The sequence below is a fragment of the Sciurus carolinensis genome, chromosome 1, assembly GCF_902686445.1.
Source record: "Sciurus carolinensis chromosome 1, mSciCar1.2, whole genome shotgun sequence".
Classification (NCBI taxonomy): Eukaryota; Metazoa; Chordata; class Mammalia; order Rodentia; family Sciuridae; genus Sciurus; species Sciurus carolinensis.
In genome coordinates, this window is record NC_062213.1 from 95382171 (window position 1) to 95394649 (window position 12479).

The 12479-nt window shown below is 45.8% G+C and overlaps 1 protein-coding gene across 2 annotated transcripts in view; it reads right to left on the minus strand.

Moving 5' to 3' along the window:
* Il6r (interleukin 6 receptor) overlaps positions 1–12479 on the minus strand; it is a 55408-nt gene that overhangs the window by 18961 nt on the left and 23968 nt on the right. For both annotated transcript variants that reach the window (XM_047555749.1, XM_047555753.1), the window contains exons 2-6: positions 12239–12475; positions 10892–11015; positions 7118–7299; positions 6345–6511; positions 5703–5844 (exon numbers count right to left, since the gene is read on the minus strand). In XM_047555749.1, coding sequence (XP_047411705.1) covers positions 5703–5844; positions 6345–6511; positions 7118–7299; positions 10892–11015; positions 12239–12475 — 852 coding nt within the window. The remainder of the gene's footprint in view (positions 1–5702; positions 5845–6344; positions 6512–7117; positions 7300–10891; positions 11016–12238; positions 12476–12479) is intronic.

Genomic DNA, 12479 nt, shown 5'->3' on the forward strand with positions numbered 1-12479 from the left:
GGCTGACAGCAGTGTCCTGGCCTTGATGGACGAAGTAAGGACTCTAAGACAGTGTGATGCTGCCCACTCCACTAGTCCATGTGCGCACGCACGCACACACACACACAGCTCACTAATCCCCCACGAACATGCCTTCCTGCAGATTGCTGTGTGCTGCCAGGTCTCATCCTCAAGAGGGCAGCACCTGCCGAAGTCCAGGCTCCTGCGCCCCTCCTCCACCTTCCACTCAGCCTCCTCAGCTTCCCCAAGACCAAGGCCAAGGCTGGCCTCTACTTGCTCCATTCAGACCCTCCAGCTTAACAACTGTCTGCTCCATTCTTAGTACACTGTATTATAATGGGGCATCCTCCCCTTACCACACATATTATAATCACAAGAAAAGTCTTCTCAAACTACGCATTCCACTAACCCCTCCAGATTCACACTCAGAGGGTCCAGGATGGCATCCAGGAAAATGATTCTGGGATGCCCACGGCCCCTCTCTCTTCATTCATTCCAAGAACCAACACTGCACTGTGGTTGCTAATCCCCTCGTATTTGCAATAGACTTGCCCATTTCTAAAAAGTATTTCTTTTTATTTTAAGATGGGATCTCACTAAGTTGACAAGGCTGGCCTCAAACTCATGATCCTCCTGCCTCAGCCTCTCAAGTAGCTGAATTACAGGTGTGCATCACTGTGCCTGACTTAAAGAATGTTTTTTTCACCAGACTCATAAAACCTCTCCTAAGCTCACATGGTCACCAGAGGTGGATCAGACAGAGGCTTCAAGAGGTGAATTAATTTTGCCAATATCATCCAACCTGATTCCCAAGTCCAACATGCTTCCCATGACCTCTGTATTTCCCAGAGGTCCCCACCCCACATATAGGATGGGAGGCAGGGCATCCTTTTTGTCTGGGCTTTGAATGTTGAAGGTCCTTGGGATCAGGAAGCCCAATGATAGAGTCCCTAGTCCACTGACATGACCCTGACAGTAAAAAACACCTCACCTAGTGTTCCAACCGCCTTCTCATTTCCCAAAACTTGCCCCAGTATCTATCCTAAATCCCTTTGGTCTCAGAATTATCCAAGTTCCTCTTGCTCTGTTCTCTGTGGAGAGGGGAGCAACAGGTTTCTCTCTTGGATATATTTACCACTGGGGTTTAAAGATGCTTCCCCCCGCCCCAAACTATCCACCTACAGGATAGGGAGCTCCAACCGTCCAGATGCTTAGGGAGAAGGAACGAAGTGCTCTGTCTGAGCTCACGTGGTCATTCCAGCATATGACCCAAGGCTGGAAAGTCCAAGACTGTACCCAGAGCTTGCCAGATGGCCCCTGCTATACTGTCATCCACAGGAGAGAGGACGTCAATGATTTAAAGACATACATCCACAAATGAGACCAGATTTAGGGGCAGATGACTAGCTAAGCGAGAAGTTCTAAACCGTCCCATGTGGTAGTCTGGGAATAGCAGCGCAATCAGAGGGAAGTCCTCTGAACTCAGAGAAGAATTCAGAGAGCAGACTGGACTAGGAGTGAGCCCAGAGGACAGGGGTGAGTGAGCCCAGAGGACAGAGCAAGACTCAGTGAGACCAGAGTGGCTCACAAAAGAAGACTTTCTAAATGCAGAGTGACAGCTCAAACCCGTAATCTCAGAGACTTGGGAGGCTGAGGTAAAAGGATGGCAAGTTCAAGGCCAGCCTCAGCAACTTAGTTTAGATGTTTAGCAAATTAGGGACACCGTCTCAAAATAAAGAATAAAAACAACTGGGGATATAGCTCAGGGGTAAAGCCTCCCTGGGTTCAGTCTCCAATAACAAAAAGTAAACAAAAATAAGATGTTCCACATCACTATTATTAGGGAAATGTGAATCAAAACCACAATGAGACAGCACTTCATACCCATAAGAATGGCTACTATTAAAACATCAAATGGAGCCAGGTGTGGTGGCCTACCTATAATCCCAAGGGCTCAGGACGATCACAAGTTCAAAGCCAGCCTGAGCAATTTAGCAAAGCTCTAAGTAACTTGGTGAGATCTTGTCTCTAAATAAAAAAAATTAAAAGGGTTGGGAATGCGGCTCAGTGGTTAAGTACCCCTGGATTCAATCCCCAGTACCAAAAGTAAAAATAAAATAAAAACAAATGAACTCCCGTAATCCCAGTTACTTGAGAGGTTGAGGCAGGAAGATCACTTAAGCCCAGGAGTTTGAGACTGTCTCAAAAAGAGAGAGAGAAAGGAAGGGAGAGGGAAGGGTCAGAAGGAAAAAAAATAACTAGTGTTTGCAAGGTGTGTTTGTGCACTCTGTAGTGAATATGAAAAGGTGCAGCCATGATGGAAAACAGTGTGGCAGTTCCTCAAAAAATTAAAAATAGAATTACCACGTGACACAGTGATTCCACTTCTGGGTTTATACACAAAAGAACTGAAAGCAGGAACACAAATAGATCTCTCTATACCCATGTTCATAGCAGCATCATTCACAAAGCCAAAAGACACAAGCAACTCAAGTATCCATTGACAGATGAATGAAGAAACAAAATATGGTGTTTCTACATAATAGAATACCACTCAGCCCTTTAAAAGGAGGGTATTCTGACAGATGCTGCTATGTGAGTGAACCTTGAAGACATGTTATACAAAGGGAAATAAGCTAGGCACCAAAGGACAAATCCCGCGTGACTCCACTTATTTGAAACACCCTGTCTCAAAACAAAGAAGAATAATCTGGAGTAGTCAAATTCAGAGACAGAAAGCAGAATGTCAGGGTTTGCCAGGGGTTAAGGTATGGTTAGGAGAATGGGGAATTACCCAGAGTTTCAGTTTTTCGAGATAAAAACTCTGGAGGTAGATGATGGTGATGCTGGTACAACAATGTGAATGTACTTAATGCCACAAAACTGTACACTTGAAATAGTAAAATAACAAATATTATGTTATGCACATTTTATCACTAGTTTAAAAACTCTTAAATCTAAGGATAATTTTTCTGTTTTTTCTTCTTTTTTTCTTTTTCTTTTCTTAAAACAGTAGTGGGGATTGACTCCTTGGGTGCTTTACCACTGAGCTACATCCCCAAGCCTTTTTATTTTTTATTTTAAGGCAAGTTTTCACAATAGTTGCTCAGACTGACCTTGAACTTGCAACATCCTCCTGCCTCAGCCTCCTGAATTACTGGGATTACAGGTGTGCACCACTGTGCCTGGCCTCCTTTTTCTTTTCTTTTCTTTTCTTTCTTTCTTTCTCTCTCTTTTTTTCTTTTTTCCTTTTTTGTATAGGGGCTTGAACCCAGGGTTCTTTACCACTGAGCTACATCCCCAATACTTTTTATATTAAGACAGGTTCTCAATAGAATGCTCAGTTCTCCCTAAATTGCCTATGATGGCCTAGAATTTATGATCCTCCTGCCTCAGTCTCCAGAGCTGCTGGGATTACAGGCATGTGTCATGGTGCCTGGCTGGCCTTATTCTTTTAATTGCTAAGTAATTAAGAATGACTAATTTAGCTAAGCACAGTGGTGCACGCCTGTGATCCCAGCAACTGGGGAGGCTAAGGCAGGAGAAACACAAGTTCAAGGTCATCCTCAGCAACTTAGTGAGATCCAGTCTCAAAATAAAAAAATAGAAAAGAGGCTGGGATGTAGCTCAGGGGTTAAGCACCCCTGGGTTCAATCCTGCCCCTCCCCCCCAAAAAAAAATGAATGATTAATTTGATTCAACTATGACAGGGTTAGAAAACATTCAACCTCAATGCGAGCCTGTAATATGTTCTACAATACGAATGCTGGGAGTAAGCTCTTCAACTCTGGAAGCTCAAAGAGAGGCTTGGGTGACCAGGGTGACCACTCTCTGGTTGTGGTCAGGGAGATACCCACATTCTAGGTCTGCTAAATTCTAATCTTTCATAGCAGGATATTGGTAGATAATGTCTCAAGTGGTTTTATCAGGGGGAAAGAAGTCATTCACCTAAGCTTGTCCTTTAGAGATAAGGCAGGGGAAAAAGAAAGAAAAGGCAGACTAGAGTTAAGGAGGTCACCAGCAGAAGATGCAGAAACAGAGTCAAGCAGGTTCCTCCAGAAAGCAGAACTGGGGATGGGAAGGGCAGGGCACAAGACTCTGCTTGGTATTGTAAGTCATTCTGGGGCTTTTGGTTGCTATTGTCTCTGGTACTGGGGATTGAAACCAGGGGCACTTTACCACTGAGTTACATCTCCAGTCCTTTTTTAAATTTTTTTTAATTTTTTTTTACTATTTTTTTAGTCATAGATGAACACAATGTCTTTATTTTATTTATTTATTTTTACGTGGTGCTGAGAATTGAACCCAGTGCCTCACACATGCTAGGCAGCGCTTTGCCACTGAGCCACAACCCCCGCCCATTATTTTTTATTTTGAGACAGATTCTAGGTTGCTTAGGACGTTGCTAAGGCTGGCCTCAAACTCATGAACCTCCTGCCTCAGCTTCTCAAGTCTTCTGTATAAATTTGATACATATTTTTAAATTTTTCTTTTTTAAAAAACTTCCAAACTGGGTATGGTAGTTCATGCTAATAATTCCAGTGACTTGGGAAGTAGTCTAGTGACCCTGGGTTCAATCCCCAGTACCAAAACCAAAAAAAAAAACTCCCATGGGCATTTTACAAAATTTTTTTCTTAATCATGCTGTTGGGCAGTTGGCAAATAATACATTTTCAAAAAATTCTGATAACATGCCAAGTGCAGCAGCAGCTCAGGAGGCTGAGGTAGGAGGATTTCAATTTCAAAGCCAGCCTCAGCAACTTAGCAAGGCATTAAACAACTTAGTGATACCCTGACTCAAAATAATGTGGCTCAGTCATTATGTGTCCCTAGGTTCAATCCTTGGTACCGAAAAAAATTTTTTTTGATAACATGGGGCATGATCACAATATTTTATATATGTATGTAGGCTGGGGATGTAGCTGTGGTAGAGCACTCCTGGGTTCAGTCCCCAGTAATCTCCTCAAATTATATATTTTATAAATTAAAAACTCTACATTATTTTTATTTTGAGACAGGATCTCACTAAGTTGCTTAGAGCCTTGCTAATTGCCAAGGTTGGCCTCAAACTTGCAGTCCTCCTGCCTCAGCCCCCCAAGTCACTGGGATCACAGGTGTGCACCACTGCACCTGGTGCAATATTATATTTATATATGTAAACACACAGATAAATGTATTAGAAAAAAACAAACTAAAATATTTCCACTGGTTTTCACTAAATGAAAATACTGGTAATAGTTATTCTCTTCATGTTTTTCTAGTATTTTTTATTTTATCACTAACATGTTAATTTCAATAATCCCCCATCATCTTTTTAAAAATAAAAGGCATTAGTAATTGTCATAGATTAAATATGCATCTGACTCTTTGCAGCTCCTCCCATCCAGCAGAGTGATTCTCCACCCCAGCTCCCCTCGGAGGCAGAGCCAGAGGTAGCCTAAGGGAAGGTTAGAAGTATGGGAAGAACTAAGGGCCCAGTCACCAACCAGCTCCCACCATCAGCCATGTGAGTGAGTCACCTTGGACCCTCCAGACCTGATGGCTACTGCATTGTGGTTCAGGCAAGACCAGCGTTGTCTGAAGCAAATAAATGGTTGCTGTTTTAAGTACTAGTTTTGGGGTGACTTGTCCTATAGCACTACATTACTGATCTACTAACAAAGCAGCAATACCCCATCCTCCCTCCATGCCCAACAAGGTACCTGTCCAAGGAATGCCTGTGACCTCTGGGCTCCACTCACTCCAGGAGCCAAGTCCAAACTCCTCCTGGGCCCGAAGCTGCACCATGTGCCTCAAGCCACGCCAGGCATCATGGATGATGCAGTGGTACTGGGAATTCTTGACCTGAGGAAGGGAGGCACAGTGACTCCAAGTGGGCCCTGGGGCGGGGGGGGGGGGGGGGGGGGGGGGTGCACTGTCGCAAGGACAAGGAGCCCTTAGCCACCCTGCCCTCCAGCTGGCAGAGAGACTCCCACCACCATGGAGACTCACAGAGAGATGGAATTGCCCTCAGGGTGACACAGGCTGAAATTGTAAGTCAATGTCCCCACCCAGTGCAGTACAGAATCCTGAGAATCAGTGCCCTTGATGTGCTCGGAGCCCAAGCCCTGGCCACCCTTCATACCCTTCTTGCAAACCAGCCTGTGAAGACAAGGCCTAGTATTACTATTCTGATTTAATAAATGAGATGGCCAAGGTTCATAAGATTTGAAGACTCATCTGAGGTCATACAGGAGGAAGTTACAAAACAGAACCTAGAAGATCCAATTTTTTCCTCTATATCCTTTTTATGACCCTCAAGTGTCTACAGCACTTTTCTGTTTAGAAATAATAGAAGAATTTACCATCCACGTTGTGAATGCCTTTGCGTGCTCAGCCCGGTATCGGAGTTCAAACTGTAGCCTGTAGAAATCTGAGTTCCAGGAAAGGGGGTCTTCCCAAGTGACATTGAGCCATCGGGGGTTTTCAGCCACAGCAGTAACTACAATGTTGGTGGGCGGGTCAGGCTGCACTGTGGGAGAAACAACGAGGCTCCTATGAGGTGAGCATGGTGCACAGCAGGGGCCCATAAAGCAGGACCCCCACCCCAGACCCGGACCACTCCCATGCATATCTTTTTATTCATGTGCCCTCCTCCCCCATGCTAGGGATTAAACTCAGAGCCTTGCACGCTCTAGGCAAGTGCTCTACCACTAAGCCACACTCTCAGCCCCACCCAACACCTTGACAAGACCCTCATCTGTCAATGCCCAAAAGGGCTCCAGCTAGCCAAACCCCTTAACCACTGCTTCCCTGCCTCTCCAAGGAATAGATAAGAAATATAAGTCAAGGACCAGGCATGGTGGTGCAAGTGACTGCAATGCTAGTGACTTGGGAGGCTGAGGCAGGAAGATCAAAAGTTTGAGGCCAGCCTTAGCAATTTAGTGAGGCCATAAGCAACTTAGCAAAACCCTGTCTCAAAATTAAAAAAAAAAAAAAAAAAAAGGTCTGGGGATGTGGCTCAGTGGTCAAGCATCCCTGGGTTCAATCCCCAGGACCAAAAAGAAAAAGAAAAAGAAATATTATGTCAAAAGAGAAGAAAATAGTTGGGGGGTTGGGGAGGGGAGAGCTTACTTACGGATTCCATAACCCTCAAAGGCCTCCCTGTTACTGAACTTGCTTCCAGCACTGTTGGCAACGCATAAGGACACTATGTGGTAAGACTTGTCTCCCTCTGGGATTTCCAACTGGCAGGAGAACTTCTGGGAGTCCTGAGAATACTGGCATGGTACCTGGAAGTCTTCTGCTGGGACTTTCTGGCTGTTGGAATAAAACAAGGGCAGGGCCACACTATCAGATTCTGCACTTTTTCTAGAAGGGAAAGATGGTCAGTGCCAGGGATTAGAAGTTCAGGCTCTGAAGTCTAGTCCCAGGGTTTGAATCCCAGTTCCTGATAATCAGCTCTTATTAGCTTTTGTGACTCTGAGTAAGTCATGCAACCAGACTGTGAGGTTCTGTGCTCTCATTTGAAAATGGGAATGTTAATAGTGCCCACTAGATAGGGAGTAATTGAAAACTATGTGTGAAAAACATCAAGCTCGGCACCCAACACAGAGAGGGGAGGTGCTGGAGCAGAGGGCTCAGCCTGTCACTGAGGCATCAGAGATGCAGTGAGGGCTGGCATCGTGCCAAGAAATGTGCTCTTGGCTCTTTGGGGGATACAGAAATAGATCCAGGGAGGCCCTACCCTGGCTTCAGGGCACTCAGATGACTAAGCACCCAGTGGGGATGCTTGTGTATTACGGAAGAACTCAGTGCAAGAAGCAGTTTGCAGGAAGGTGGCAGGGTTTCTGGCAGGGGAGTCCAGAAAAGGGTTCTGGAGATTGAGGACATTCGAGGCAAGTCAGACACCAACCCACCTGACAGGAAACCTGGAACCTCACCCACTTCCCATGTATGTGGGCATGTTAAGCCATGGCAGCCACTTGCCCTGCTGCTGGGGTGACCAATCACCAACCTCTGACTTGGGTTTTAACCCTGGACCCGGGAAGAGTCTAGCATGTGAGACAAACTGCTTCTGAAAGCCTGCCCCAGTGTGAGCTATAGCCACCCTTCCTGATTCCTCCAACACCACTCAGGCTTCTGTCCCACCTATCCTGAGAAGGCTGAACCTGTCTGATTTCCAGGCTGCCCTGTTGTGGTGCTGGAGGGCAGGGGCCCAGCCCTGTTCCACTCATGTCTCTCCCACAGCCAGGGCAGAGGTGAACTTCTCAGACACTGGTGGAATGAGAGACTGAGCATGTGTGGTGGGTAAGGATATGAAAGCAGACACACCCAAAACAAAAAACAGAACATACCAGAATCTCTTTCCTGGGGCCCCAGAGTCTCAGGGTATGGGTGGGGCCTCAGTGGGTCCCAGGGTCCCTGTCACTCTGGCAGCCACTCCCATCCCCACTTCCCTCACTTCAAAGGTTCTCAGCAGCCATCCAGACTCTTCAAAGCAGATGCTCAAAATGCCTGAGACTGCTGGCAGGAGGAGGATGTTGAGCTAAACACCTTGTTCTCTCCCACTTTATTGTCAACTAAGAATTCTAGGTGAAGTATCAAATAAGTGAATAAGTACTGGGCACACCCCTCTAATCCCAGCATCTCCGGAGGCTGAGGCAGGAGGATCGTGAGTTCAAAGCCAGCCTCAGAAACTTAGTGAGGCCCTGAGGAACTTAGCAAGACCCTGTCTCAAAATAAAACATAAAAAGGGCTAGGGATGTGGCTCAGTAGTTAAGTGCCTCTGGGTTCAATTCTTGCTACCAAAAAAAAAAAAAAAATGTGAATAAGTTTTCTGAAACTGCCAGTCAGTGGGTAGAACATGCTGTCTATGGAGAAATGTCTTCTATTTAGTTCCAAACAATATCCAGACCCAAATTTGGGCTGGGAGGCTTTCTGGTCTTCCCATCATTTGGTGTGCACTACTAGTCTTAGGGGCAGCTGTATCTTTTGCAGGTGGGTAAACCACACTGTCCTGCATGGAGTCGGGAACATAAATATCACTGTCAGGCCTTCTAGCGATTCTCTGGAGACAAGGGGCAGCCAAACCACCCTATTGAAGACACTGCTCTGATTTTTTGATAGAGTAGTCCTCTGCCTGCAGGGGATATGTTCCAAGAACCCAAGTAAGTGCCTGAAACCCCAGATGGTAGCAAACCCCATACCTACCATGCTTTTCCTACAGAGCTGGCAGCACTGCCACACAGAAACAGAGTTAGTCTGTCCTTTCATGTTTTAGGCCCTGGGAGCTTCCTTTGCATCTCTACTCTTGTGCTTTGGGGCCATTATTAAGTAAAATGAGGGAGAGTTGAACATGAACACTGATAAAGGAGGTTCTACTAAGTGATTAAGAGCTAGATAGTGGATACAGTGCGGATGTGCTGGACTAAAAAGGATGATTCACAACTCCGGGCAAGATGGCACATGATTTCATCAGGTTACTCAGAATGGCTTCATTTAAAACATATGCATTGTTGAGTTCTAGAATTTTCTACTTAATATTTTCAGGCCACAGTGGACCAAGGGTAATTGAAACCATGGGAGGTAGAGAGTGGGACTACTATACTCTGATGACTGGCAGCTTAAACTAAATTCCAAACTCTAGACAAAGGAGACCTTGGTTTGAGGACAGACCCAGGTAAAACTGGTATGGTGTATTTGTGTTCAGCATCTTCCAATTCCTCCACATTTTTGACTGGGCCCACCCCAGGTCTCCCCGCTTTATGCCATCTTGAAGTGGCAGGCATGACTTCTGTCCCCACTACCCCCAATTCCAGTCCTCCATCCATGACGACTTCCTATCACCTGCATCCATAATAGAAGCCTGATGTACTCATGGGGCAAGACACTGATCATGACCTGGCTGGCCTTCCCCTTCCAGGGCCATTTGTATCTCAGAGCAACACCCCAAACCTCTGAACTCAGGCACCTGGAATTGGATTCCCAGCAGAGCCATGTTCTAGCTAAATGACCTGAAATTAATCTCCCTGAATCTCAGTTTCTCCACCTGTCTTCTTGTTGTTGTTTATTTGGTTTTTGATTTTTATTTTGGTACTGGAGATTGAACCTAGAGGCACTCTACTAGCATTGAGCTATATCCCCAGCCCTTTTAATTTTTTTAATTTTGACTCAGTTTCTCACTAAGTTGTCAAGACTGGCCTTGAATTTGCCATTCTCCTGTATCAGCCTCCAGAGTCACTGAGATTACAGGCATGCCCCACAGCGTCCAGCTTCTCTACCTGGTAAGTGAGAAAAATAGCACCTACTTTCGGTAGACATTGTGATCACTAAACTGAGTTAATTTTTAGAACACAGTGCTCAACACAGCATGAGAAGTTGAGTTGATGTCTCAGTTTAAACCTCCTCCATATACCCCAAAGGAAGAATTACTTTCTTCTTCTTCTTTCTCCTTCTTTCCTTCCTCTTCCCCTCCTTCCCTTCCTCCTTCCCCTTCTTTCTCCCTTTCTCTCTCTTTTCTTCCTCCCTCCCTCCCTCCCTCCTTCCTTCCTTCCTTCCTTCCAGGGGTTAAACCCAGGGCCTCACACATGCTACAGAAGCACTCGTACCACTGAGCTACACCCCTAGTCCCAGGAATTACTTTTTAATGATAAAATTTTGCAATCGCTTAGCTGGGCACAGTGGTTCGTGCCTGTAATCCCAGAGACTCAGGAGGCTGAGGAAAGAAGATCACAAGTTCAAAGCCAGCCTCAGCAACTTAGTGAGAGCCTGTCTCAAAGTAAAAGTTAAACTGTTTTTTTCTTTTTTTTTAGAATCAGCCATTCTACTCTCCTATGCAAGCTCACCATGGTTCGGGGACCAGGTGAGAAAGGAGTAGACAAAAACACACAGCCCAGTCCAGGTTACTTACAACTTCTTCACCAACAGTACAGCCTTGGTGGTTGGGGAGGGGGCACTCTGAGGACTCCACTCACAAACCACGCTGCTGAGGAGGCTCTTTCGGAAGCAGGAAAGCTTAGGCGCCTCAGGAGGAACTGAAAGGAAAGAATAGCAGTCTGAGGAGCAGCAGGGCTTCCTTTGAGACACCTGACCTCAAGCAGCGTAGCCTCCATGCCGAGGGGAACACTGGGACATTTCTGGAGCTAGAACAGATTCACACACATTCTAATGGATGGTAAAAAAAATTTTCCCCTGGGGTTTGGGCAGTCCTAGGGATTGAACTGAGGGGTGCTTTACCAGTGTGCTACATCTCCAGCCCTTCTTATTTTGAGACAGGGTCTCTCTAAGTTGCTGAGGCTGGCCTCAAACTTGCAATCCTCCTGCTTCGGCCTCCCAAGTCAGAACCACCATACCTAACTGAGGTACAATTAAGATACAAAAGTCCTGTGTCAAACTGGGAAAAGGATCCTGGGCAAGGGAAGGGAGGCATCACCTTTGAACCTTCTGTCCAAAGCAGTAAGAGAATGATTAAAAAAAAAAAAAAATAGGGACTTTGGAATCATGTAGACCTGGCTATGTGGCCTTGGGTAAGTCCCAGCCTCTCTTCAGTTTCCTTACCTATAAAATGAACTGATGATAATAATAGTAATAAATACCACTTTCCTTCCCAGAGTTTTTGGAAGAATTACATGAGAAACAAGGAAGAGCCCTGCATAGGGCTTGCACACAGGGAATTGGCTGTATGAAGTCTTCATCTGGATGTGAAGGAGCTAATTTTTTTTTTCTTTTTTGGTGCTGGAGATTGAACCCAGGGGTGCTCTACCACTGAGATACATCTCTAGCTCTTTTCATTTTCTATTTTGAGACAGGGTTTCATTAAGTTGGCCTCCAACTTGCCATCCTCCTACCTCAGCCTCCCAAATTACTGGCATTAAGGATGTGCACCACCGCACCGGACACTTCATTTCATCTTTGAAATACCCTAAAGTAATAAAATTAACTTTATTTTGCCAGAGAAATCTGGGGAGCAGAAGTCAAACTGTATGTGAAGGGGGATTTAAACCCAAGCTGTCTGGCTCTGGGCTCCATGCTGTTAATCAGTCCACTGTAAGGTCAGATAGACAGTATTCTCCATCAGCTAGATGACCCCCTCCGCAGAAATTTCCTCCAGTATTGCACTGACATCAGTGAGCCTTTCCCCAAAATTCCTGGGCCAAAGAAATAACAGGAGTTTAAAGGATCAAGCAAGGAATCTTCCTAGAATGCACAGAGTCATGCTTCTTACGGGGCATATCCAAGAGCTCTGGGGACAACTCACCATCTACCAGCAAGTGCACAGTCCCAGCGGGGTGACCATCCAGGTAGCACAAATAGCTCCCAGAGTCATTGAGCTGCACGGACCTCAGAAGCAGCCTCCTTCCTACACCAGCCCATCTTCTGTGGTGTGGACCAGTGAGCATCCAGTGAACAGTGGCATTATCTCCCAGTTCCTCCCCTGGGCAGGTCAGGGTAACGCTGGCCCCAGGCAGGCTAGTCAGCACATCACTTGCCATCTCTGT